The following is a 25,984-nucleotide window of genomic DNA, read 5'->3' on the forward strand; positions in this document are numbered from 1 at the left end:
AAAGGCTATTTTTACACTACTTCCCCAAGGGCCCAGAGTTTCTTAGTGCCATCTAGCACTCTTCACAGTGCACTTACAGCTCTTGTCTAAGCCTTCTGATCTTTGCTTTGGCATCTGCTAGTTCCACTGATAAGTGTTGCCTACTTTCAGTGCGCTTCATGCCTGGAGATCCACAAGGTGATTGTGCTGCTGATGCATGAGGTAGAAAATGAAGAGAGTCTCGTTCTTCAGAGAGTTCTATGATAGTCTAAGATACAACATGAAATCTTTGATTACCACATAAGCATGTCAGGGCAGGAGCTAGGTATAGGTCAGCAATGGGGGGGGGGGTGTCACCCGAAGCCAGGGCAGTTAAATTTTTATTTAAGGAAACAAACTACAGCTCACGCCTACTGGTCTCAGTAACTCTTTCTAGGTCTTGCCCCAATGAAGCAGTTGCAAGGAGTGAAGGTCCCCGCCTTCCCAGTGTCCACTAGGACTCCTTCTCCCCAGTGTCTTTCCCATGCAAGCTCAGGCTGTGCCTGCACACACCCACTCTCTGTTCTGCCTGTTTCATTTCTCTGTGAGTTCAAGGAGAGCAGCTGGATGGAGCAGGAGGGGGAGACTCCCTGGATTCTTCAGCAACCTGTCTCCACTCTGCCTCTTGGCCACCCTCTGCTCTCTGCCACAGATTCCTCCTGTTCACTAAACCCTGTCACCTCTCCTGCTGTTGAGACCTCCTCCTCCTTCTTCCAGTCTGCTCCTTCTCCGTCTGACTATTCATAACCATCCCACAACCAACCCCCTGGATCCAAGCCTTCTTCCCTGGGGGTTCCTTAAGGAGTTCCCCAGCTGGTACTCCCACAACTCCTCTGCATCCAGCCAGTCCATGACACTAGATAACTGATTTTCAGTATTCTTGCCTCTGAGTCCATAAGTAGGTGTGTGTGAATTTAACCCATATTTTTCAAGGCCAAGATGCTCATCTGTCAATACCACTCAGTTTAGAGAACTGAGAAGAAGACAATTAAAAATTGTATTTCTGTAGTCTAATGGCAGCAGTAAGAGCAGGGGAAGAGTGCTACATGAACTTCTCAGGAGTGCATCAGCACTCTGTTCATTCACTTAAAGCCATAGTTTGTTTTAAGCTATGGTTTAATGTGATGTGCAAACAGGTCAATTGTCGCTTTTAGCTGCCAGCTATTTTCAGCACTAAGGCAAAAGCTGGCTGTTGTTTTTAAAGAAGTGTAATATTAAAAACATAACCTCTGAAAGGGGCCAGGTGTACCTACACATCAACAAAATATACAAATCTATCAAATTTCAGTATTTGCAAATAGTTGAGCAGTTATACTCCCAGGCTTTTTTCTAATTAACACACTTCTTTAAGAACTAAAAGTCCATTAGCAGAAGGGGAAAACTAGTACGACACATACCTCAGAATGCTCATCTCGCTCATCTATAAGCCTTTTTAAATGCAATGCCATATTTTTTAGGAGAGACTCAATACAGTCATGTGACAGAGCACTGTCATCCATCCACTGGAGATCAAACACATTTTCCTGATTATGAGTTACCTGCATATGATAAATAACAATAAAGTAAAAACTGTGCTGTTTCAATGATAAGACTATGAAAAGATGTGCTAACAGAATGTAACCTAATGTGGAGCAAAAGATTTGAAGTCCATGTCAGCTTTAAGAAACAAAGATTCATAACCTTAAATACATTTTAAGGAACATTCTGAAATCCATACCACTTAGTCCAAGAAAAATCCAGTGATTTGGGAATAGTTTCACTTGGCTCATCCTTCATAAATGAAGATATTGATTACAGCCTTAGCAGCGTATCTTATTTTTAAATAATTTTATTTAGCACATTAAAACAATCTCTGTTTAGAAGTAAAATTACTGTAAACCACTTAAGAGATTTTTTTAATATTAAGCCGTCTATAAATCAAATGAAAAAAATCTACTCCATTTTATTTTTAAAATGAAAAATTCCTCAACTGCTATTAAGGACTAGTGGTAGTTAACACAAATACAGGTACCAATAACAATAACATCTCTTTAAACCATACCTGAATACTCTTAGCAGTCATGTACCTTTCTAGCATACCACCTTTATGACTTTTTAAAGTTGAAACTAAAATTGACTCATGAACTTCTTGTCCCAAGATTTTTTGGCTCTTATCTTGTGCACACCCTTGTTCACACTCTTTTTTAAAATCACAATACAGATAAACTCTCAAATTCATCAGTTGGTTTGAATCTCCCTTCCCTAAAATTACTGAAATGTCATGTCTTGCATTCATTCATTGTGATTAAAGTTGTTACCTGGGTAGGTACTTAATATTAAAAGATCAGAAAGACTTGTTTCAGAAACATTTTAAATGTATTTTTTCTAATTTTAGAGAGATTTACAGTGTGTTCTGTGTAGCATATTGGCTTCATAATCTGTAGTAACTATAATTTATATTCTTCTGAATAAAAAATAATCAAGATGGAAGGCTGCCTCCAAAATCCATATATAGATAAGATTTTAATAGTAGAAAACTAGATAATACCTCTTGTATATGGGCAGCAACAGCAGCTCTTATATCAAAGTCTAAACTTTGGATTCTTTCAATGAATTCTTCTTTCTTCTGACACTAAAACACAGATATTAACCAAAATTAACATTACAATTGGCTAAACATAATAGCTCAAGAAGACCTAAAATGTTATCTGTTAGGCATACTGAAATATCTAAAGGTCTCATTAACAATAACTGAGTACCTAGACACAACAGTTACATTCAGATATCATACTAAACTATGTGAACAAGTCTAGCCTCCTCCTAGATTCACACACTTCCCTCTTTTCCTTCCTCCATGTGGTTGGAGGAATTCAAAAGCTTTTGCTTCCATTCTTGGTTAAACTACAGGACCTGGGCACAACAGCATTTCCCCCTCTTTCTGCATGCAGAAGGTCCCAGTTTCAATTGCTGTCATATATCCAGTAGGAATGGAGAAGATTTCTGTCTGAACACTCTAGAGAACCTCTGCCAGTTTGGTTGAACCAGTACTCTGACTTGGTATAAAGCAGCTTGCTACCTTTAAGTGAATATCACGAGCGGTTGTATAATTGAGAGCTCACCTGAACTGCACATCCAAGGAGGAGTAGAAGCAGCTTTTTTACTTCTTCAGTGCCTTGTTCTGAAAATATCAGAAAAACAGCACACTGTGTACATCTTTAGATAATCATTATTTGTACGCTACCAACACTATTTTTTACTTTTTGGCTAGGACTAGCACTCCTAGGTGCTATACTCTTCCTGAAAAGAATAAGTACCCTTTTCACTAGGAACCCATGATCACTTAGGGTGGCTAGTTTGATTTTATGTGTTGAAGGGCTCTTTGTACAGGTCATCCAGGTAAAGATACATGTGGATGGATCTCTTCCATGCAGAAGTGTGCTACCACTGCCACTATGAGTTTGATGAAGACCCTTAGGGCATGGGGTGGTAATGCAATCCCTTGTAAGCAAAGTCAAGAATCAGGAAATTCTCAGTTCTAAACTTGCCTGTTATGAACTCACTAGACAGTCTTAGGCAAGCTACTGCCTTTCATCCTTAGTCTCCCCCTATGTTAATACTGATTTACCTTACAGGGTTATCATAAATATGATAATGAATGGGAACCCCTTTGAACACCTGAAAATTTGATGCAAATGTTGAGTTCTAAATATTTAATAATAAACTTAACACTGAATGTCTGTTTTAAACTGAATATACTACTTACCTGAAAAGGGATTTTTGCCAATTATCAAGATGTTTGGCAAAGGCATCATAATCAATTGTTGCAATGTCTCCTATAGAAATGAATGTAAAGATTTACAAGAGCTGTGCGAAGGATGACCACACCATCCATATGTTAACTAAAAACACAAATATCTTTAAAATAATGAAGCACCCATTCAAACTCACTTCTGATTTAACATATACCTAGGCTACATTTCTTTATCTATACTTACCTAGGAGTAAGACCCAATGACCTTAGTACATAGGACTGCACTGTTTGAGGTGGATTTAGGGCAGTGTGACCATTTCTGCCTCACTAGGTACCGAGCCCTGGTGACAAAGCAGGGCAGTACAACTATGATCTAGTGAACTGAAAAGAACAGAAGGCGGGGGCCATTTTTGGCCTTACACAAGGCGCTGCTTAAATTTGAAAGACCAAAGTCCGTACCTGGTCTAAACCATATATAGGAGGCTGCACATATGTTTCTGATTCCACTTCAAAGTGCTACAGTGGTACCTCGCACGACGAAATTAATTCTTTCCGCGAGTTTTTTCTTCTTGCGAGTTTTTTGTCTTGCGAAGCACGGTTTCCCATAGGAATGCATTGAAAATCAATTAATGCGTTCCTATGGAAACCGCTTGCCGGGCTGGCGGTGCGGAGAAGGGCTTTTCTCCCCACCGCAAGCCTTCAGGACAGGTCCGGGAACAGAGGGGAAGGCGCGCTGCGCTTCTCCTCTGTTCCCGGAGCTTGCGGGGCTTGCGGTGAGGAGAAGGGCTTTCCTCCCCACCGCCAACATTCAGAACAGCATTCTGAATGTTGGCGGTGGGAAGGAAAACCCTCCTCCCACCGCAAGTCTTCAGGACAGGTCCGGGAACAGAGGGGAAGGCGCGTTGCGCTTCTCCTCTGTCCCCGGACCTGTTCTGAAGGCTGGCGGTCCACCGCCAGCCTTCAGAACAGCAATCCGAAGGCTGGCGCGGGGAGAAGGGCTCTCCGCCCCACCGCCAACCTTCGGAGGAGCCTTCCGAAGCCTGGCGGGGGGAGAAGGTCTCTCCGCCCCACCGCCAGCCTTCGGAGCAGCCTTCCGAAGGCTGGCGGCGGGAGGAGGTCTCTCCGCCCCACCGCCAGCCTTCGGAGGAGCCTTCCAAAGCCTAGCGGGGAGAGGAGGTCTCTCCGCCCCACTGCCAGCCTTCGGAGCAGCCTTCCAAAGGCTGGCGGGGGGGAGAAGGTCTCTCCGCCCCACCGCCAGCCTTCGGAGGAGGTCCGAGGACAGTGGGGAAGACGTGCTGCGCTTCCCCGCTGTCCCCGGAGATTTCCCTATGGGCTTTCGTCTTGCGAAGGAAGCCCATAGGGAAATTCGTCTGGCGAAGCACCTCGAAAAACGGAAAACTCTTTCTTCTTGCGAGTTTTCCGTCTTGCGAGGCATTCGTCTTGCGAGGTACCACTGTACTTTCAACCTGCAAAACTCTATTCAGCCCAGGATCCCATTATCTAAGGGAATGTGTCATTAGACTTGGATGTATCCAGTCCCTACTATCATCATCTGATGCCCTTTGCTCTATGAAATACACTCTCCAACACTTACATCCTTTCAGTGCCAGATTAAAACGTGCCTCTTATCGCAAGCATTTGAGAGAATACTATCATCATGCTATCTGTGGGTTTTTTGGGGGGCGGGGTACTGTTACTGTATACTTGGTGGTTGTTTTTAATTATGTATGTAAGCTGCCTAGAGACATTTTGTATTAGACAACAAATTAATAATAGTATCACTGATGTGGGAGGCTGTCTGAGACATGCACTAAGCATTCCTCCAGGAACAATTTGTAACCTTATAATAATAATAAACCTCAGACCCACCTGACTAGTCTGCATTAGGTCCATCAGACAGACTCACAATAAACATGAAAAATGAACATTTCTTAACTTTAATGTGCATATAAGACTGAGACAAAAAAAATAAAACCCAGTGATTGCTCATTAAGTATGAAGTTAACAAATTAAAAACAGTATTATATTCAAGATATAATTAATAATAAAAGTAATTTCCTCCATTGATCAAGGTCTAGGAAAATTTAAAAATGCAGAGTACAGACAAGAATGAACTGTATCACAATAGTCAGGTCAACAAAGACTACAGATATAGTGCAAATTTGCTTCAACTGGAATGTACAGTGTTGTCCAGGAATGAAAAAAAATTTAAAAAAGAAAACAAGTACAATTTATGTGTTCCATGAACAATCTCATGGAAGTTGACCTGTTCTAACTATACAGCCACCAGTGTGCAGCAGTGGTAATGAGCGAAAATCCTCAGTCTAGACAGTACCTAATTCTTTAACGTTGGTGTGTATTCCCTCTAACATCTGGAAACCTATCACAGCAGCTGCTAACACATACACAGATTTGGCAGCACAAGACTGTTTTTCTATATTACAGGGATTTTGCCATATGTTCAATAAAAATGTCCAAATTTATGTTCTGCATGATTAAGAGGGCTGTCCTCTTTTCTTTCAGCTGTTGTACAACATATTTTGACACAGTTATGCAGAAACTGATAATCTACTTCTCAAAGCAATATAGGATTTTAAGTAGAAAACAAAATGATGTAACAACATAACTGAATCTAAAGGAAGTGCTGAAATGAATTTAATATAATGAATTTAAGTTTACATTTTCTATACACATAAAGCTGAGTCATTACTGGGAAGCAAATCTAAGTTCCATAGTATAAAATACTGATCAGAAAAAGATGAGCTGATGGAAGTATTACCTACATCTAAGCAATTAAGGATCAGACAGCATTTAAAATACATTCAGCTGGTTCCAATAAGTCATACTCAAGGGTAGACCCTTGACAACAATGGACTCATTAGTCACGCCAATTAATTTCAATTGTTTTAGTCTGAGTATGACATAATAAAATATAACCCATTATACTGAAATTTTATACTTCTACCAGAAAATACCAGAACATGAAGATACCAGAAAGGTAAAGTGTTCCTTCTGGATGAATCAACATTCTGACACCCCAATCACAACACTCCTGTCATGGAAATCAATTATTTTAATCTGCCCTCTAAATTTTAGTATTGTATTTAGGATAGTTTTCAACTCAAAAGAATGTTGTTTAGGTGCTTTGACAGAAATAAGAAATAATGACCATCTATGACAGGTATACAAAAAGATGTGGACATGCACCCATCAATGGGGAGAGGGAAGACACCTAAATTAGTTACCACTCTTTACAAAGAGATGCTCTTTGCACCTCTCAGCTGTTTAAATGGAAGTGAGGGTTGATATCCAATCCCGGCCAACAGGAAGGAGAAAAGCAATCTCTAATGCACTGTGGATTTTTGAGCGGATATTTGTAGGGCCCTTTCACGTCCACCAGTGTCTCCCATGGCACCCTCAGGCACTGTGTTAGTGATCCCTGGTTAAATGTGAATCAGCAGAATGCTAATGCACACAGCTTGCTTTGCTCCTCCCCAACTGTTGGCCATCAGAAAACAAGTCAATTTCTAGCTTCTCATGACATCCAAACCTGGGCTCATGGTTTGTTTGGATAGTATCCAGGTTTGGATCTCTTGGCTTGTTTGCCGGCTGCAAGGCAGCAGAAGGAGAATGGGTAAAGCAAAGCAAGCACTTATATTAGCTGCATGCACCAGCACAGTGAGCTCTTTGGGTAAACCACAGTTTATTTTTAATCATGTTTTAAATTTACCTGCTAACTAGCTCACTGTCAACTTCAAATAGAGACATTCTGATTCATTATGGATTTCTTAGAGGAAAGGAGAGGAACAGCAGCACAGCAAACCAAATTCATAATTTAGACAATTGTGTCCATATTAGCTTAGCTTTGTCCACAAAACACATCTTTACAAATGCTTTTTAAAAGAAAGAAAAATCACTTACCTGATAGTATGATTTTATTTGCTTCACCAAAATAGATAAATTTTGAATTCGAAGTGATGCATCATTGTTGATTTTCTTATTTACTCTTTGACTAGATGCCTTAGGGTTGCTGAAATAAAACAAAAAAGTAAATGAAAGAAAGTTCATTTAGTTAAAATTCACAAGGGGAAATTTATGTGTCAGCTAAGGAGAAAGACCAGTTACTAGTTACTCAAATATAAGTCAGATTCACAAGCTTTTTGGTGGGGGGGAGGGCGCGCGATAATAATGCAAGCACTTGGATAGATTACTGTGCTCTCATATCTATAGAACCTTCAATAATGGGAGCACTTTGTTTATACAAACAACAAGGCTAACAACAAAGAAGGAAGGCCAGATAGACAATACTTGTGTTCTCAGATCCCTTATATGTGTCAGGAGTCCAGATAAAAATACTAGCTGAAAGCCTCAATTCCACTGCTGTAACTAGGACTGCAAGGACAAAACGCTACACAAGCATAAGGATGGGGAATACTTCAAAATATGATTCACAGCTCTCATGTCTGGCATTCTAGTTAAGACTGTTGTGACGTGGGGTTTGTGATTTCAGCTCTCTTGACATAATATGCTGGAGACAGTTCTGTAGTAACACTTCTTTATTAAAGCAAACAAGACTGAGAACTGAGGAGGGGAGAGCTACATTTATAGGGACAGGGAACTAGCTAGAAAGGATACATTTTGGAGGGAACAATATCAGGCAATCACCGTCCTGCCTTTTGGAGGAAACCAATAAGACAGAGGATCCAAATACAGCAGCTTAAATGAACCAATAGTAGCTGTACCCTCTGGAACCAAAAGGCAGTTACTTTACCCTAATGCAAATACAGACAATAATAATACAGATATAAAATCCTTCGACTCAATACACAACAAAGACCTCTTAGCAAAATACAGTCTTCCTAGCCTCTATTCATTCAGGGAGGCCAAGACCTCTAACTCTTGCCACATTTGTGTATACAATCTGAGATATCCCATGATTATGTCAAGACGGCCAGGGATAGCCCAAGCAAACTCCTTTTTAATTTAAACTATGCCAGCCTCCGAATATATATGGATATGAGAAACTCAATCCATTGATTGTGCTGAGAAGCCTGTCACTCAATTCCCACCTACCAGTTCCAATACCATAAATAAGGAATATGGTGCCCCTATTCCTTTGTCCCAATCTCTGACCATCTGAGCAACCCCACATCCAAGTGTACTGGGATTCACTCCAATAATCTTTCATAGATTAGTTCGTTTTTCAATGTTTGCTTTTTTTCTTAAGAGTAAAATTAACCCTTTCCTTAGCTTTTTAGATCTACTTTTCATAAAGAATGCAGTCCCAACACCTTTCCCCCCAAATGTTAAATGTGTGACACTTAAAGTAACAGCTTCATAATGAGTACCGGCATCTTTTTTTTTTCTAAAACAAAAAGCACTGAGTGCATGCATTATGCATATGGGGAAAGAACCCTCACCCCAGTTTATCTTAGGTCCACTTCATGTGCAAAATTTGAATTGGTGCAAGATGAAGCAGCAGATGAGGAAGTAACAGAAGCAGTTGATCTGATAAGCTGCCCCTTGCATCAATTCACCTCTATGATTTTGGAAGCTCCTGGGCAAGAGGCTTGATAAGCAGGTACTCCAACAATCTCTTGCCCCAAGAGCTTCCAAAATCATAGCGCCAGCCTTGCCAAAAGTACTCAGCACAGAGGAGGCTGCCCACTACATCTGCATGATTAATGGCTCTAGCCTACTGGAGAACAATTCTGACATGTCTCTGCTTTGTGTGTAATTAGATCAATTGCTCCTGATAGAGATGCAGCAGAATTGGTTGCCCTCAGGGAAATGGGAACAAGCTACTCTATTGGCTTTTCTTTCTTTCAAACAGGAAGCACATTCAGAATAATTAACTCATGCAGAAACACAGGGGACACCTCTACCAGTGGGTAGCTTTTGTTCTCACACATTCTTAAGAAGACTCTTTACTGGTTGTGAAACTGTGTGTGTCCAAAATTAACTCTGGAAAAAGACCTGTCAACTATAAGAAACATTACCACAGAGGGAGGAAAGGGTTCAAATGTAATAACTAAAAACATTAAAGCTCTAGAATTTAGGAAGCAGAAAAGAAGAGCCTCACATAATTTTTAAAGTGTATCTCCCTAGCTTTCACCCTCTTCCTCATAGCACTGTATTAAAATTAATCACAACATGGAAACAGCCATGAGATTCAGATTAACATTTCTTCTACTACAGTTTTCGTCTGATAGAGAACATTGCAATATTGTTATTACCCATTTTTTCAAACCCTGACTTTATAAAACAGAAGAACCAATACAAGATGCTATGTAGAACCAAAAAAAGGTGTTCATATAATTAATATTTGGTGGAAATGCTCTCCAAGAGATAGTATTTATTAAACTTATTAATTTCTCCCCAAAAAATGTAACTCAAAAGCAACTTACAACATCAGCAAACCAATAATGCATACATTCAAACCAGCATAAAACTGGTATTATACTAAGAACCAGCACCTAGGTCTCCCGAATACATAGCTTCTATCTGTGTGTCGCATACATAAACTAAAAATAATTGCATAAAATTTAATGGAATTCACTAACATAAGATATGGAGATCACCACTAATTTAGATGGGATTAGCAGACTTCACAGAGAATAAGCCTAACATCACCAGCTACTAGACATTATGCCTGTATGCTACTTTCATGATCAGATGAGTAGCTAGTGGGTAAGAAGAACAGGAGGCTAGTACAGTGGTACCTTGGGTTAAGTACTTAATTCGTTCCAGAGGTCCGTTCTTAACCTGAAACTGCTCTTAATCTGAAGCACCACTTTAGCTACTGGGGCCTCCTGCTGCCGCTGTGCTGCCACTGCACGATTTCTGTTCTCATCCTGAAGCAAAGTTCTTAACCCGACGTAATATTTCTGGGTTAGCGGAGTATGTATCCTGAAGCGTATGTAATCCGAGGTACCACTGTAACAGGTAGGTAGCCGTGTTGGTCTGCCGTAGTCTGGGGGGGGGGGAGGAATTCCTTCCAGTAGCACCTTAGAGACCAACTAATTTTGTTATTGGTACAGTACAGTATTGGTACAGACATAGGGAACTGGATTACAGAGGCCTTTGTCTGATTCAGCAGTGGCAGACAACAAAACCAAATACAGTGGTGCCCCGCAAGACGAATGCCTCGCAAGACGAAAAACTTGCTAGACGAAAGGGTTTTCCGTTTTTTGAGTCCTTCCGCAAGACGAATTTCCCTATGGGCTTGCTTCGCAAGACGAAACGTCTTGCGAGTTCTTGCGAGTTCGTTTCCTTTTTCTTAAAGCCGCTAAGCGCCGCTAATAGCCGTGCTTCGCAAGATGAAAAAACCGCAAGAAGAAGAGACTCGCAGAACAGATTAATTTCATCTTGCGAGGCACCACTGTACCAGTAAGTATTTGGATACAAGTTGTAAATCGTATTGGCTTTTGGCAAAGCTTTTCAACCTAGAAATGCCTGTTTTAGATAGGATGAGATGGAGAGTCTTGATTCTGTAGTAATCAAAGTGTAAATGTAAAGGCAGCTACCATCTCAGCTGTTACTGATCAATTACAGCAGAAGGCCCAAGTTTTTGTAGCAGTAGCTACCGCTAGACAGAGGAAATAGCTTTTCTTGGCAGCGGTCAAGGAAGGATCTCACAGAAATTCTAGAAGCCAAGACATGCAGCTGAAGAAAGCTCTTCCCATGAGTCTGGCAGATGTGAGTAGGAAGCAGCAATTATTTCTGATCTCAGTGGAAGGCCAACATAACTGAAATCTTAAAACCTGCAGAACTGCAAATAAATAATCAACACACTACCCAATAAGGCAGGAGGAAAAAAGAATTCAAAGTGCAGTACTGAACTTTATTTATTCCTGCATCCTCTCCTTTCGACAGTGGCCTCAGGCTTTTGAATCAGTTCCCAGCAGAGCTGTAGCAATTCACCCCTTTATTAACCTTCAGGAAAAATATAGGGCTCGCTTATTTAAGCAAACATTTGGGATCTAAGCTGCAGTTATATAATCTGACTTACTTCGAAATTGACTGTTTTTTCTCTTTAAAAATTGTTAGCTGCCTCAAAGGGTGTCTTGCAAATGTTTTTAAGAAAGAAAGGTTTAGGCTGCAATTCTTCACTCATGGAACAAGCAGGGGCGTGGGGCGCAGTGGGGAGTGACACACACATGTAACCAAAAGTATTTTGAATATTTTTACCACCGACACCCAGCTGAGAAGGCAAGCAGGTTGTAAGTGGAAAAGCAGCCTGGTTCATGCCACCATATACACTGTTTCCCACCCCTAGCCACACACGTGTTGAGAATTGCTGCTTTTTAAATATTAAATTTATATACCACCCTTCATCAAAGGATCACAGGGCACTTTACAGTATAAAAACACAAACATACATACTATAATAACAAAGAAAACAATAACCCCACACACAGTTTAAAAGGTCATAGTTTGTTTCATCAGCCAAAGGCCTAGGAGCAGAGGAATGTTTTCACCTAGCACCTAAGGTATGTATATGAAGGTGCCAGGCGAGTGTTCCCGGTGAGACCATTCCACAAACAGTGAGCCACTGCAGAAAAGGCCCCGTTCTCAGGACTAGATAATTCTCTGGACACCACCTGAGATCTGTAGATTTAAGCTGTAATCCTATACACAGTTAGGAATAAGTCCCATTGAACTCAACAGGACATGCCTCTGAGTAGACATGCATGTAATTGCTTTGGTTCTCTGCAAGCATGTATTAGAATCAAGTTACAAAACCTACAGAGGTTCAAAGGGTTTGCTCCTGATGAAGCGTTCTTAGGGCAGTTCAGATCACCTTAAGGATGAGGAATAGCGGCAGGGGACTTCCTCCTCCTCAGCAGAAGAAACCCATTTGTCTAGTTCTTGGTTTTGTTTCCTCTTCCATTTGTTGGAGAAGCACTGCTTTAATTTTCAAGTAAATTATGTGATTTCTATATTGGCATTTTTCTTCCCCAGTGATGGGCACTGCATGTTGCTTCCCCCCCCCCAATATTCAAGCTGTATATATGGAATACACTTGCTGCTGAATTATGAGAGGCTCTATCAGTATTGACATTCTACTGGTTTTTGAAGACTCACCTGTTTGCACAGACACTCTCTTGACTTAAATCTGTTTTTAATTACAATACTGTTTTAAAAAATCACTGCTTTTGATATAGTAGCAATGTCCAGGTAACACTATGTATATTCCTCTGAACTGCCATCTTAGAATTAGTAATTTTAGGATTAGCAAATGTCCATTATTCACACTATTAATTATTAATCAAGAGTGAAAATCTGAAAGTGGGACCCATGTTTCAGGTTATGAGTCATGTGTGCATCTGGACCAATTGAAAATCACAGTGGCTCTAGATGTCTGTTCTACTAAGCTATCACTAATGGAGGAAGACTTAGAGGAGTAGGAAGATCTCGGCCTCCATGCATCTTGGACTGCTTCCTGAGGTCTGCTCTAGAGCAGGGTGGGGAAAACATATCTCAAAACAAACATAGTAACTTATTTGTGCTGTCCATTGAATTTAACAGTGATGCTACTTTTTTTAAAAAAAACATTTCAGTTCATAGTGTCAATATTAAAAAGCAGGATCATTGCTTCTGAAATATTTCCAGTACAAAAATAGACCTACACTTTATGGGATTACAGAAAGATATCTGCATGAGACAAACATAAGTTGCCAGTGGCAATCTCGAAAGTCACACTATATATATTCTAAGGCAATGAATCCTACATATCTGAATAGCTCCTTTTGTAAGGTGGAAAATGAGAATGCTTCACTGGCAAATAGCCTAACAAAATAGGGCAAATTTGTCTAGAAGTCAATAGGCAGCCCAGCAGTAAAAGATAGCCTTAAGCAATTTTACATTTAAAAGCAACCTACATATGACAAGTTACATTAATTTCAACTGGAGGAGAAACAGACAAGAGCACCCACAATGATAATACATTAGTTCAAAAAGCATAGTAAATAGAGGGGAGTCTGTTATTCTCAAATGCTATCACCACTATAAACTACAGATTCAGACATCACATAATCAGGGATTAGGTATCTTTTTCATGCAACAAAATCTATCACAAATAAATATGAAGCCATTAAGCTATCAGATTTCTAAATCTAACCAGACAGCAAATCAGTTGTGTCTTCTCCTGCCATCTGTTCAATGACGGTACTTAATGATTAAACCAGACTCATTTATACTAAATTATTAATTTAAAAATATATATTTATACTATAGTACAAATACAACCTATATTAACCACACAATACATGATTTGCTTGAGCATCCATAGCTCTGCGAGACTGACATACGAACTACATCTATCATTCGAGAAACACTCTTGTGAAAATCTCTCTCTAAGGCTGCAGGCCTAACCACACCACAGAATAACTCATTGGAATCAATGGGGCAAAATTCTGAGTATACATCATTAGAATTGCAGCTTAAATGTCTCAGAAGGTCACTACAGTGGTACCTCAGGTTAAGTACTTAATTGGTTCCAGAGGTCCGTTCTTAACCTGAAACTGTTCTTAACCTGAAGCACCACTTTAGCTAATGGGGCCTCCAGCTGCCGCCGCGCCGCAACCACCCGATTTCTTTTCTCATCTTGAAGCAGAGTTCTTAACCCGAGGTACTATTTCTGGGTTAGCGGAGTCTGTAACCTGAAGCATATGTAACCTGAAGTGTATGTAACCCGAGGTACCACTGTAATTTCTATATATCAAAACCCTGAAAACTTTAATGGATTTCAACAATGCTTCATAATGTCTGCAAAGATACATTTTCAAATTATTTTATACATGGTGAATACTAAAATCCAATACAGTAAACTGATCACATTGAATATGTCCAGATATAGCTGTAACATCTTTCCCTCTTCAGATTCTATGACTTTCAAGTACTGGTACAAAAGGGCAGGGCCTTTTTTTATTTGGAACTCAGGGAAGTGTTCATAGTGAGCTCAAGCACCTATTTTTCTAGAAAAATAGCACTGCTAAAGGGTATACTGAAACAGTACGTTTGCTGTAAGGAGGAATACATAACTGCAAAGTATTTATTTGGCAGTAAAACTTTTGACCTAAAAGACTCTTGCCTAAAAGAGATACAGTCTTTCAGTATCTCTGAAGGACTGCCTCTTGAAAGTTATTAGTGAAATGAATGTGAAACTTGGTTTAATTCATACCATACGTAGAGTGCAAATGATCTGTGTAACCCTGAATAACATGGCCAATTTTTGTCACTATGTTTTTATAATGTCCCAGATTTTCCGGCATGCCCCCATTTGCCGAACTAGTGCTATGTCAATATCTACTCAAAAGGAAGAGTTTGTCTAACTTCCTGTTTTATATTTGGTGAACGTGACACATACTTTGTCAATTTTTGCAAGCCTAAAATGAACTACACGCACAAAATCCATTTCAGCACTTGTCTGTACTGGAAAAGGATTCCACACTGGGTCTATACTGGTATGTTATAACTTATCTATTAAACTGTTCTGGTTTGCAAACTGTAAGCAGTGGCAGATGGAATAAATGGTGGCTGTATTTGATAATTTGAAAACTATCAGTAAAGCATTCCAATCAGCAATTTCAACCAGCTCTATAAATGACTATTATAAGATTCAAACATAGTGGTATAGTTATCAGATTTAACTTTTTTAAAAGAGAGGAAGCTAATATGGCTCTGTGACATTTCATTTATTGGAATGTTATGCAGCTATTTCACCCAGGAATAAAGGAAAATTGACAGCCTTCTGTAGATAGTCCTATGAGGTTGTGGATTTAGAACCTTAGAAGTAAAATATTTCTGCATGGAATGAAATGGTTTTTTAGAAAACCAACAAAAATGACTTCAAATCTGAGTAGTTTTGTAGTAGAAAGTCACAAATATTCTGAATAACTAAAGTAAGCAGACTCTTATGAGATAGCTGGCTATGGCTACTGTTTAACAGAGCTAGTGGCAAGATAATGCTTGTGACAATTGATCACATATATATTAGTTCACAATTCATTCTAATGGTATATTTGCCCATGCAGGAAAGTATGGGTGATCCTGTGATTAAGACGCCAAAGTTGAAAGCAAACATAATGTCACGCATCGCTAACTGTTAATACTGAGGAAATCTGTGAGCTGAAACAGAGCCGTCTCATGTTCACACTGATGTGTTAAGGATATGTGCCAAGTTTCTCATTCACAGTTATGCTTGAATGGGTGACACCATCCTCTTCCCTTAAGCAACTGTTCATGATACAAGCTACCTCATCACAAGCTCAGTTTTAAGAAATATTATTCCACTAGACACATACAAGAAAGCCATTCCTTTATAAACAGTACTTCAAACAAAAATGTTAAATTATTATTATTATTACACTGCGCTTAGGTTTTTTCATTTTCCGTAAACAAAAACAAAGGAAAATTAAAGGTAGCAAGAAAAATGGTTCTATAAAAGGTTTTGACTATCAACATTTCCTTTCACTAAATAAAGTCAAGAGTGCTGCTAGAGTGCATCTGCTCAGGTGCTTCCTGTTTGATGTCTCAGCATTAAGTCATAAATACAGGAAGAGAATGAAAAAGAAAGCATGATTTGGCAGGGGAAAGTCTCCACTCAAAATGTTTGCTGTGTGCAATTCCCCATCAGGGTGCTGATATGGAGCAGGGGAGAAAGATTAGTGCTATGTGACCATGAGGTCTATGTGGGGGCTGCATGCTGAAATACAAAATCAGACTTCCAAGACAAGCTTCAGATATATGTGCCTCTTTTATATCAGGGTAAAAAAAACACCTTATCTTCTGAAGTAGCACTCACATCAGTAGTACTACCAGGGGTTGCTGGGAGTTGTGGTCTAGATCAGTTGAAGACACCAGACTGGTGAAAACTGATAATCGGACTGACTTCTGGCTGGGATGAGAAAATCTAAGTTTGTGTGTTATAAAGATTATTGTGTTCAACAGAAAACTGCATATCTGTTTTGTGGCACTCATCCATTGTCTCCCCATACAAATGGATGCCAACCAACCTGATTCCTTGCAAAATACAACACTATCTGCATTTTGTGGAAACAACTGAATACATTTTTTGTTCCAACAGGCTTTCCCAGCTGAATGAATGGGTCTCTCTCTCGCTTTCTCTCTCTCTGCGTGTGTACACACTATATATCTGTATCTATATCAATATATATTTGGTGTGTGTTGTTTTCAACTGTGTTTTTGCTGTTTTTATTGTACATTGTCCTGCAATGCATTGTGGGGGCAATAATAATTCACCCTCCCACAGAAACCTTAAGGGTAAAAAAGCTTTTGAAGGAAAAAAATTACTACTTTTTCCTATACCCTTATTTTCTGCACCAGGCTACACCAAATATATTATTAACTGTGGATATGGTTACTGTCACAGACTATCCAGTATTATGGATCAAAAGAATAAAAAAGGAAAAAGACCAAAGAAAATTTATCTTATACATCAACCCACAAAGTAAATCAGGATTTTTAAATAAAAAGATGATAATCAGAGGATAAAGGAGGACATAAAACTGGGAAAGAGAGAATGATCTGAGGATCATTTGTAGACAAAAGAAATAGCAATGATCTTAGAATTACTGTTAACAAAAAATGGCTTAGAAAGAAGATTGTGCGAGCTTGAAGACAAATCAGAAATTTAACTCCAGGAAGTATTTTTTTTACATTAATTTAAACAGCTGTGTCCTCAAAGCAGCACAAACTGTGAAAACAGTTGCACTATTGCTACATTTTAGTTTAACTACTACATTTGCTCCTTTATATACTGAAACAAACTTGTTTTATTTACTACGTTCAAGCAAAAACAAACATGTGTTTTGTCAGGCATCCCAGGAGCAAATCATTGCCAAGTGGACACAATAAACCCACTTACAACATTTTCAAATGGCATAAATAGCCACAAGCTTTTTTTAAAGTGCATATATTTTTGCTTTCAAGGCATAATTATGAACAGTTAAGAGGATGCATTAAAGTATAGTCACTTAAATTCAATGTGTGTACAGCAACCTTTAAAATTAAAAATACTGTTTCCTTAATCCCAGTTGACAAATTCTGAAATGTGAATTGAAGAAACAAACTAATACAAATAATTCATCTTTTGCTCAGAAACCATAAGTGCAAACTTCACTGCTATCCATTTATTTTGTTTAAAATATTTTCCTCCATAACATTAGAGCCAAAATAGATGTAATGGCAGCAATGCCATTTGTTTAAATACAGTGGTACCTCGGGTTACATACGCTTCAGGTTACATACGCTTCAGGTTACAGACGCTGCTAACCCAGAAATAGTGTTTCAGGTTAAGAACTTTGCTTCAGGATGAGAACAGAAATCGTGCTCCGACACTGCGGCGGCAGCAGGAGGCCCCATTAGCTAAAGTGGTGCTTCAGGTTAAGAACAGTTTCAGGTTAAGTATGGACCTCTGGAACGAATTAAGTACTTAACCCGAGGTACCACTGTATAGAATTTTTCTGATCAAGTAAAAGAAAGAAAGAAAGAAAGAAAGAAAGAAAGAAAGAAAGAAAGGAAGGAAGGAAGGAAGGAAGGAAGGAAGGAAGGGGTTGGGAAGTTGTAAGGCCACAATCCTTCCCTCATGTCTATGGCTGAAAGAGAGGATTATGATAGTACATAAATTTCTCTCTATTGGCAGAAAGAAGTGCTGTTATGTTGGAGGAGGCTCTCCCATGTCAGAGGCCTCAAGGTACAGTACACCCAAACAAGCAGTAAGCTGTTGCCAGCTGTTCAGCATGAAAAAACCCCTAAAATGCCATTTTAGGGCAGTGTGCCAGCAGCTTTACCTCCACTGAGTAAAGTTATGCGAGTCTGATCCTCTGGTTCCTCAGCTATACCAGCTTGAAGCTGGCATAGCAAGAAAAAAAAGGGGGAGGGCGTGCCCCCAATTCCCTCAACACTTTCTTGCCCTTGACAGTCGAAGCATGCAAGGCTACAGCTGACCTTCCCAGACCCTAGCCCAAGATTAGAATTGCTCTGTTATTTTAAATATAAAAAGGACACATAGATAAGGAGTCTAGACCTACCCCCTCTTGTAGCTTCCCTCATCAGCTCAGGGCTTCCAGGGCACATTTTCTACACATTTTATGAACCTGCCCAAATCTCCAGGGGTTTCAGAATAAGATAATCAATAAAACCCAACAGATCACAGCCTATCAGTTAATATTAAACACCTTATAGAGAATCTGGTAATAGCAGCTAGATGACGTATTTTCCAACACTGGAAATTAACAGAACCTTCCATTACAACAGAATTTTTATTTAAAAATAATAAAAATTGCAATATATATAAAACTTGCGTTTCCCCCTCAGGGTTCAGCAAAAGGTGCAAAAAAATAAATTTAAAGGAATTGTTTTTACTTCTCTTGAAAGGTTTTGTTTCCATAACTGATAATGTCCAACCTTGTGTCTTTTTTACAATGCTATAATTTAAATAATATGGCCATGACTATATCCTGCTTATACTTATATTTCTATCTGTTTTATAGCTTATGTTTGCATCATTTATTGCTTAAATTGTTTGAAGTTTTATTCCGTAACCACCAGACTGGTGTGGGGGGTAGGAATCTTACTTAGGAAAAAAATGCAGTCAGTGCCTCACTTAATATGAGCCTTCAACACAACTGACCTAGTTATGGGCCCATGAATATATAAAGTTGCCCTAACAGTGACCTACAAAGGGAAATGTAGACAACTGAAGGGAACATGGCATAACAGAAATAAAATCTGTTCTGCTGGAACAGAAAACCTTTACTGAACAACTGAATGGGGAAATGATATTTTAAACAGATGCTTTGGACTGTTTGTTAACAGCCATTATATTCAAATCAATAAACACTTGAGGAAGACGTTTGTAAAAGATCCAATGTCTTCAGTCCCTCCACACAACAAATAAGCTATCACATCATTATTCTAGCAATTTCTTTCAAGTTATGGCTAGTATGATTAAAGTGATTAAAAATACCTTAGTTTCAGTAATATAGTGGTATCTCTAGTTATGAACTCAATTCGTTCCAGAGGTCCGTTCTTAACCTGAAGCTGTTCTTAACTAGAGGCGTGCTTTCGCTAATGGGGCCTCTTGTTGCCACTGCGCCGCAGGCACACAATTTCCGTTCTCATCCTGGGGCAAAGTTCTCAACTTGAGGTAACTTTTCCAGGTTAGCGGAGTTTGTAACCTGAGGCGTTTGTAACTTGAGGGCAATAAGCTTCATGAAAAAAAGGCCCATTTCTGTGGTGGCCCCAGATTTAGGAACTCCCTTCCTACTGAAGTGCAAATGGCTTCACCTCTGGCAGGAGTATGTGCAACAGAGAATAGGAGGGCTCTACACATCTTCTTTTGCTGCTGTGCTTATTAATTTCATTTTGAAACAAATATGGAATCCACCATTATTCTGATCCATTGATTTCAATGGGACTATGCAGAGTATGCCTTAGCCGGATATCACCTGTAGTTACCCCAGCTGCTTTCATGTGCAAAGGGGCAGTGATTAGCTAATAAAAATCTCCATCAAAAGATGCTACCTTTTCATATCTTGCATACCAAAATATATTCACCAGCAACCCTATTACCCCTGACTACTTCAAGGACCAAGCGTCCTCCAACAGCTCTCATATATTTTACTACATCCCATGCCTTGCCTTACAAAATAGCTGTTCCCAACATCCTGCTGGAATAAGCCTCTCCACATCCAAACTTCCTGCTTCACAGGTCAGAAAGCATCACCATCTCTTTAGTCCCTTCACCACTGGCTTCAAATTCTGGTAAACAGCACTCTTTCTTTGATATCAGCATACACTGATGCCGAAATCCAGCTTTCTCCCGATTGAAATGTAGAGAGTTTGAGGACTGGGACATTCACAGGGAAACCAAAATGCTAGTTTACAAAGCTATTGTACTACCAACCTTATTGTATGCTTGTGAAACATGGACCACCCATAAACGCCATCTCCAACTCCTTGAAAGAGTCCATCAATGGTGTCTCCAAATTTTTTTACACATCACTTGGGAAGACAGGTGAACTAATGCCAATGTACTGGAAGAAGCAAAGATCACCAGTGTTGAAGCAATAATTCTTCAACATGAACTTGGTTGGGTTGGTCATGTTGTTTGGATGCCTGATGATCGTCTTCCAAAGCAACTACTCTATTCTGAACTTAAAAATGGAAAGTGTAATGCTGGTGGTCAACAAAAGAGTTTTAAAGACTCTCTCAAGACAAATCTTTTTTAAAATGTAGTATAAACACTGACAATTGGGAAACACTGGCCTGTGAGCACTCCAATTGGAGAACACCCTTACCACAGGTGTCATGGACTTTGAAGATGCTCAAACTCAGGACAAAAGGGAGAAACGTGCTAAGAGGAAGGCACGCTTGGCAAACCCTCACCATCATCAACTCCCACCCGGAAATCTTTGTCTCCACTGTGGAAGGATGTATGGATCCAGAATTGGCCTCCACAGTCACTTAGAGACTCACCGTTAAGACCATGTTCATGGAAGACAATCTCACTCGGCCACGAGTGATCGCCAAAGTAGTAGTAATATTTTTATTGTTTCTAAAAACTTCCAGATTTCTTCTTGCTTTTAAGCAGAGCCAGCCTCTCTGATCCCGGGGTGGCTGAATACAATAAAAGAGGGGATGTAGCTGGAATATCCTGCAGCTGATGCTTTATTTGTTAAACTGAATTGATTGTGAGTATTGTTCATCACAGCACAGCACAGAGAGTCCTCTCTCTCATGAGAAATGCTCAAGTCCTGATTTGCAAAAGCTGATAAAGCTACTTGAAAGAAGAGACCCATTTTATTGGACTGGCTTTCACAAGGAATTTGGAAGAGTTTTGAATTTCAGAGAAAGGTTACATTTAGTTACCAAAGTCTATTCATGGCATGGTAGTGAAGTGAGAATCTGTGTAGGACTGGAAAGTACACTGACAAGCTTCTTTTGATACTGGAGCCTATGAAAGTAGCTCCTATACATGTTCTGACCTAAATATAGAAAAGCTATTGATTAGGAGCACCTATCCCATTATCATTAATATCTTCTGCAGAGGCCCTTTTCAATGTCTTCTACCACCAGATACGAAAATCATCAATTCTCAACAGCGGTACCCCAGTTATGGAATTATCATTAGGTTTCCCCTTCAAAGAACTGTCAGCATAAGCAGCATGATCCTTATCAGTTCAGGACCCTAGACAATGGAGTGTGCCTCCAGGGATGAAGTCAAACTGTGTTGTTTTTGCTGCATTAGGAACACTAAGTGACTTCTCCGGGGTGCAAGCCTGGGCAGAATATGTGGAGGTTCCGAGCTGCTCAGATGACAAAACACCGCACCCAACCCCAGCCTGATGTGGTCCTAAGGAAATCAGAGAATACAATTGGTACCAGCTAGGCTGCAAAAGTTGCCAGAATGAGGCGTACAAGGGCCTCCAAGCGTCTTAGGGCCTCCACTCTAGTTTTGTGTAATGTTTATTCCTTAGCCTTTTCTTCGGTCCCTCAAAGCAGCGGAGGTTTGGGGTCAGAGTTTTCCTTTTCCTAGATGGGCTACCTCCCCAGTTTGAAGATCCCCATCTGTCCCTTATTTCCCTCTACAACATGTGCAGAAACTGGCTTATTGACCTTTGGACCCACTATTGGTCTCATTCACTCAATCCGCTACAGCCTGTCTTTGCATGCAGGAGAATGCATGGGGCATAGTGGTGTTTTAACCCTTTACCTTGCTAGGGTCCTGAACCAAAGCAGCCACCCACTCCCCATGCCTGAGGAAAAAAATTTCCTAAGAAAATTGTAGGCATGGGGAGTCCTCTATTATTTCAGGGAGACAAAAGGTTCATGTCCACTACACTGGAGACCCAGGTCTATATCCACACCACCACCTTTCTGTTTTTGGGGGTGAGAAGTTTGTACTCAAGGTCAAACTATAAGTAAACCTCATGTGCAGTCTTGTCCTAAATCTTAAAATGATTTGTTAACTGTGGTTGGCATCCATCTGTCTTGGGAGACAGTGGAGAAGTGTGCCTTTGGGGGTGAAGTCAAACTGTTGAAGAATTACAGCATCTATTGTGGCTATCCTCCCATGTTATCTCTGCTGTCTCAGCCTTTTTTGTGGTCCAAAGGAAAGCAGAGCAATATGTTTGGCATTAGCTTGGCTACAGGAGTTGCTGGAAGTTTGGAAGATAACTAAGGGTTTCCTAAATTGTTATGCCATTCCAGATTCACTGGAAAACTTGGACCACAGCCTAGGTAAGAAACAGTCAACTGTATTAGTGGAATATGCAATTTATGATGCCTCCCAGCTAATTATTAACAACAACATTTGTACCCCGTCCATCTGACTGGGTTGCCCCAATCATACAGCAACTATGAAGCAGCACTTCACCCTCTGCCTGTCTTAAAAGTGTCCCACTTAACACTGAGTGAGTGAACCCTCTCCTGGTATAGAACCAACATAGAGAGAATGCTGAATCAAACATCTTGAGGTTCTTCATTTTAGTTTGCCAATTGGTTTGTCAAAGGGCCCTGTGGTTAAAGGGTGTGGTGGTTGATGTTCCAAGTAGCAGACCAATAAGTCTCTGCCCCATGCTCATAGTGGTCTATAGGAAAGTCATTCGTATCCAGTGACAGAATCAGTGTGGCCATGAGCTAGCCCCTCTCAGAATTTATTGATATGTCATAGCCTGAGAGGGAATTGGAAAGCTTTTGTAGACTCCTGATTAAAATATTTGCTACCCTCCCAATACCAATTCAGAGTTTGTGCTAATTTAATTGACTTTGGGATAAAATGTAGCCAATTTAGATAATCTATATAGCAGCGTTATTTCATAGTTGCTGTATGATTGTTAATTAGCTGGGGTCACATTGTGAAGGAGAAGAAAATGGTGCCAAAGGAGCAGCAGAGAGAAGCATTTTGCATCTCTCCTTAAATCAGGGCTTTTTGTCAGAAAATGTCTGCACATGAGCACTTGGTACAGCTGTACTCTAAATGTGATATCCAAGCCAAGTTGTAGGTCACTGACTTCTTTGCAAATCAGCTAGCAAACTGAATTATCATTACCCCAAGCAACTCTGCTTAAATGGTATCAAAAATAAGCTGCCTTTATTCAGACACAATGGTAGCAGAAGAGAGCATTTTCTATCACTGACACTGTTATAGTACAGGTGTGGCATGATGAGTCAGATGCAGACTAATTTCTCTGCCACTCTTTGTTGTCTCCCTTGATACTCCAGTGCCAAAAACCTCCACTGTAAATAAGAGAAGACCACAAGTGTTTTTCTGGGCACTATCTTCTCAACAGCCTCAGTCAGCCTCCAATCCACATCAGGTCATCAAACAGCGTCAACTTTACCTTTGCCTGTCCCATCCCAAACGCATCACCATGCCTAAGCATTCTGGAAGCTACCTAGGTTCATAACTCTCAGGAATGAAATCCTACTGGCCCACCACCCTGAGTACCAAGAGTAATCTAAATCTTCATAAAATGATGGTAGAACTACAAAGCAGTTGAAACAATGTTCTGTTGTGCCCAAGCTACTATAAGTCACGGTAGAGACTTATAGTACACACTATTCCATATAAGAAGAAAGAATTTCCATCTCTACCAAAGGATCATCTCCAATTCTCCACTGTACCAACAGCAAAAAAGTGAGTACATTACAAGGCTCTTAGTCTTTAGAATGACATCCTAAATTCTATAATGTTTCTGACTATACTGAAAGTAATCATCCAGCTATACAGCTTTATTAAAGAACAAAAAATTGTCTGTAATCTCTGGCTTCAAGTAATCATTCATTGAACTTTCATGTCAGTGAAGTCTGACTTCATACTAGACTTTTTTATACATAGCCATTATTAACTGCATGCATCCTTAATTTGTGAACCCTTTGAATGTTACTTAAATCAGAAGGTTTTACCAACCGTACTTGTTGCTGCTCATATCTTTCACAGATGTTGATTCATGCATGATGATTTCCACATGTTGAATCACTAGCTTATGAGCAACAGCTCTTGGGCAAACAATACAATAGACTGACTACACAGGACTAAAACATTTTTGCTCCCAATTCAGGATGTGGAAATGTTACTTTTAGGTTTAGTCCTGTGTAGTCTAAAAATGTTTTAGCAGCAAGTTGTAAGCCATTTCATTAGTGGCATTCATCTCTCATCAAAAACTGGGGAAACCTCTTGTGGTAATGTTCATCTCAAAGGAAACATGCTGCTTCTGGGAGTGCCCTATTTCTTATTAAACTACATTTAATTCTCCACAACTTTGTTCATTAAGATATCTCACCACTGAAAAATAGAATGAATATATGGCTCTTCCATTCATATTAGTGATACAAAAATTAACATCACTCAGCCATAAATTAAGGTTTAAAGTAGGAATCCATTTCTGCTGGGTTTTCCAATGTTAATTCAAACTGGGGACAGACTAGCCTTTGTAATGATCACTACAAAATGATGCCATTGAACCAAAATACTATCCTCAACAGATGTCCCTCAAACTTTTGTTCTGAGCTGTGTTTCTGAAGTATATTACAGCACAGAATAATTAAGTGCAGCTTTCATTTAAACCAACTGCTGAAATCAATGAGGTTTCCTTTCCAAGTAAAATTAAGATCAGTTTGCAAGCACTATTGCATTTTGTCTTAAACACTGATCAAAATCAGGGATCTGAAGCTCCACATAGATAACATATGAGGGATGAAACCTGGAAGGTTTCTACAAAACATTAAAATGTATACTGAGCTTATACGGCAAATATAAAAAGCTTAGAGTTGAACATTTCATCTGAGTACAATTATTCTCAGACCAGATGCAGTACTTAACCCTTTAGTGGACCGAATCCTGTGTTACTTCTGCCTAGCAATTTTGCTTCTCCCCACTTCTGCTGAATTCTTGTGGATATACAACTGCCAGAAACAGCTGCACACAGAAGCAGTACAAACAATTGGGAATATGTTAAGGCACTGAACTATGTTCCCAAGTAAGCAGAAAAAGTGACCAAAAGAAATAAAAGCATTCTTAGAACAACTGCTAAAAGTGGCATAGAGAAGACATCAAATCATACAATAAAACTTACATTTGAAGCATGACTTCATTCAAGAAAACTCCATCCACAAGTGCAACATATTCGTCCAAGTTTGTTGGACTTCCTCCAGCTAACGGTCCAAATGTCTTAACCTATAACAGAATTATCACAATGACATACT

At 39.7% G+C, this 25,984-nt stretch overlaps 1 protein-coding gene across 7 annotated transcripts in view; it reads right to left on the reverse strand.

The window, feature by feature from the left end:
- The window catches only part of CCDC88A (coiled-coil domain containing 88A), a 77,931-nt gene that overhangs the window by 50,894 nt on the left and 1,053 nt on the right, over nucleotides 1-25,984 (reverse strand). For all 7 annotated transcript variants that reach the window (XM_053383650.1, XM_053383649.1, XM_053383648.1 and 4 more), the window contains exons 2-8: nucleotides 25,855-25,955; nucleotides 7,670-7,778; nucleotides 3,761-3,830; nucleotides 3,117-3,175; nucleotides 2,546-2,629; nucleotides 1,416-1,556; nucleotides 78-247 (exon numbers count right to left, since the gene is read on the reverse strand). In XM_053383650.1, coding sequence (XP_053239625.1) covers nucleotides 78-247; nucleotides 1,416-1,556; nucleotides 2,546-2,629; nucleotides 3,117-3,175; nucleotides 3,761-3,830; nucleotides 7,670-7,778; nucleotides 25,855-25,955 — 734 coding nt within the window. The remainder of the gene's footprint in view (nucleotides 1-77; nucleotides 248-1,415; nucleotides 1,557-2,545; nucleotides 2,630-3,116; nucleotides 3,176-3,760; nucleotides 3,831-7,669; nucleotides 7,779-25,854; nucleotides 25,956-25,984) is intronic.

Source organism: Podarcis raffonei, chromosome 3 (assembly GCF_027172205.1).
Source record: "Podarcis raffonei isolate rPodRaf1 chromosome 3, rPodRaf1.pri, whole genome shotgun sequence".
Classification (NCBI taxonomy): Eukaryota; Metazoa; Chordata; class Lepidosauria; order Squamata; family Lacertidae; genus Podarcis; species Podarcis raffonei.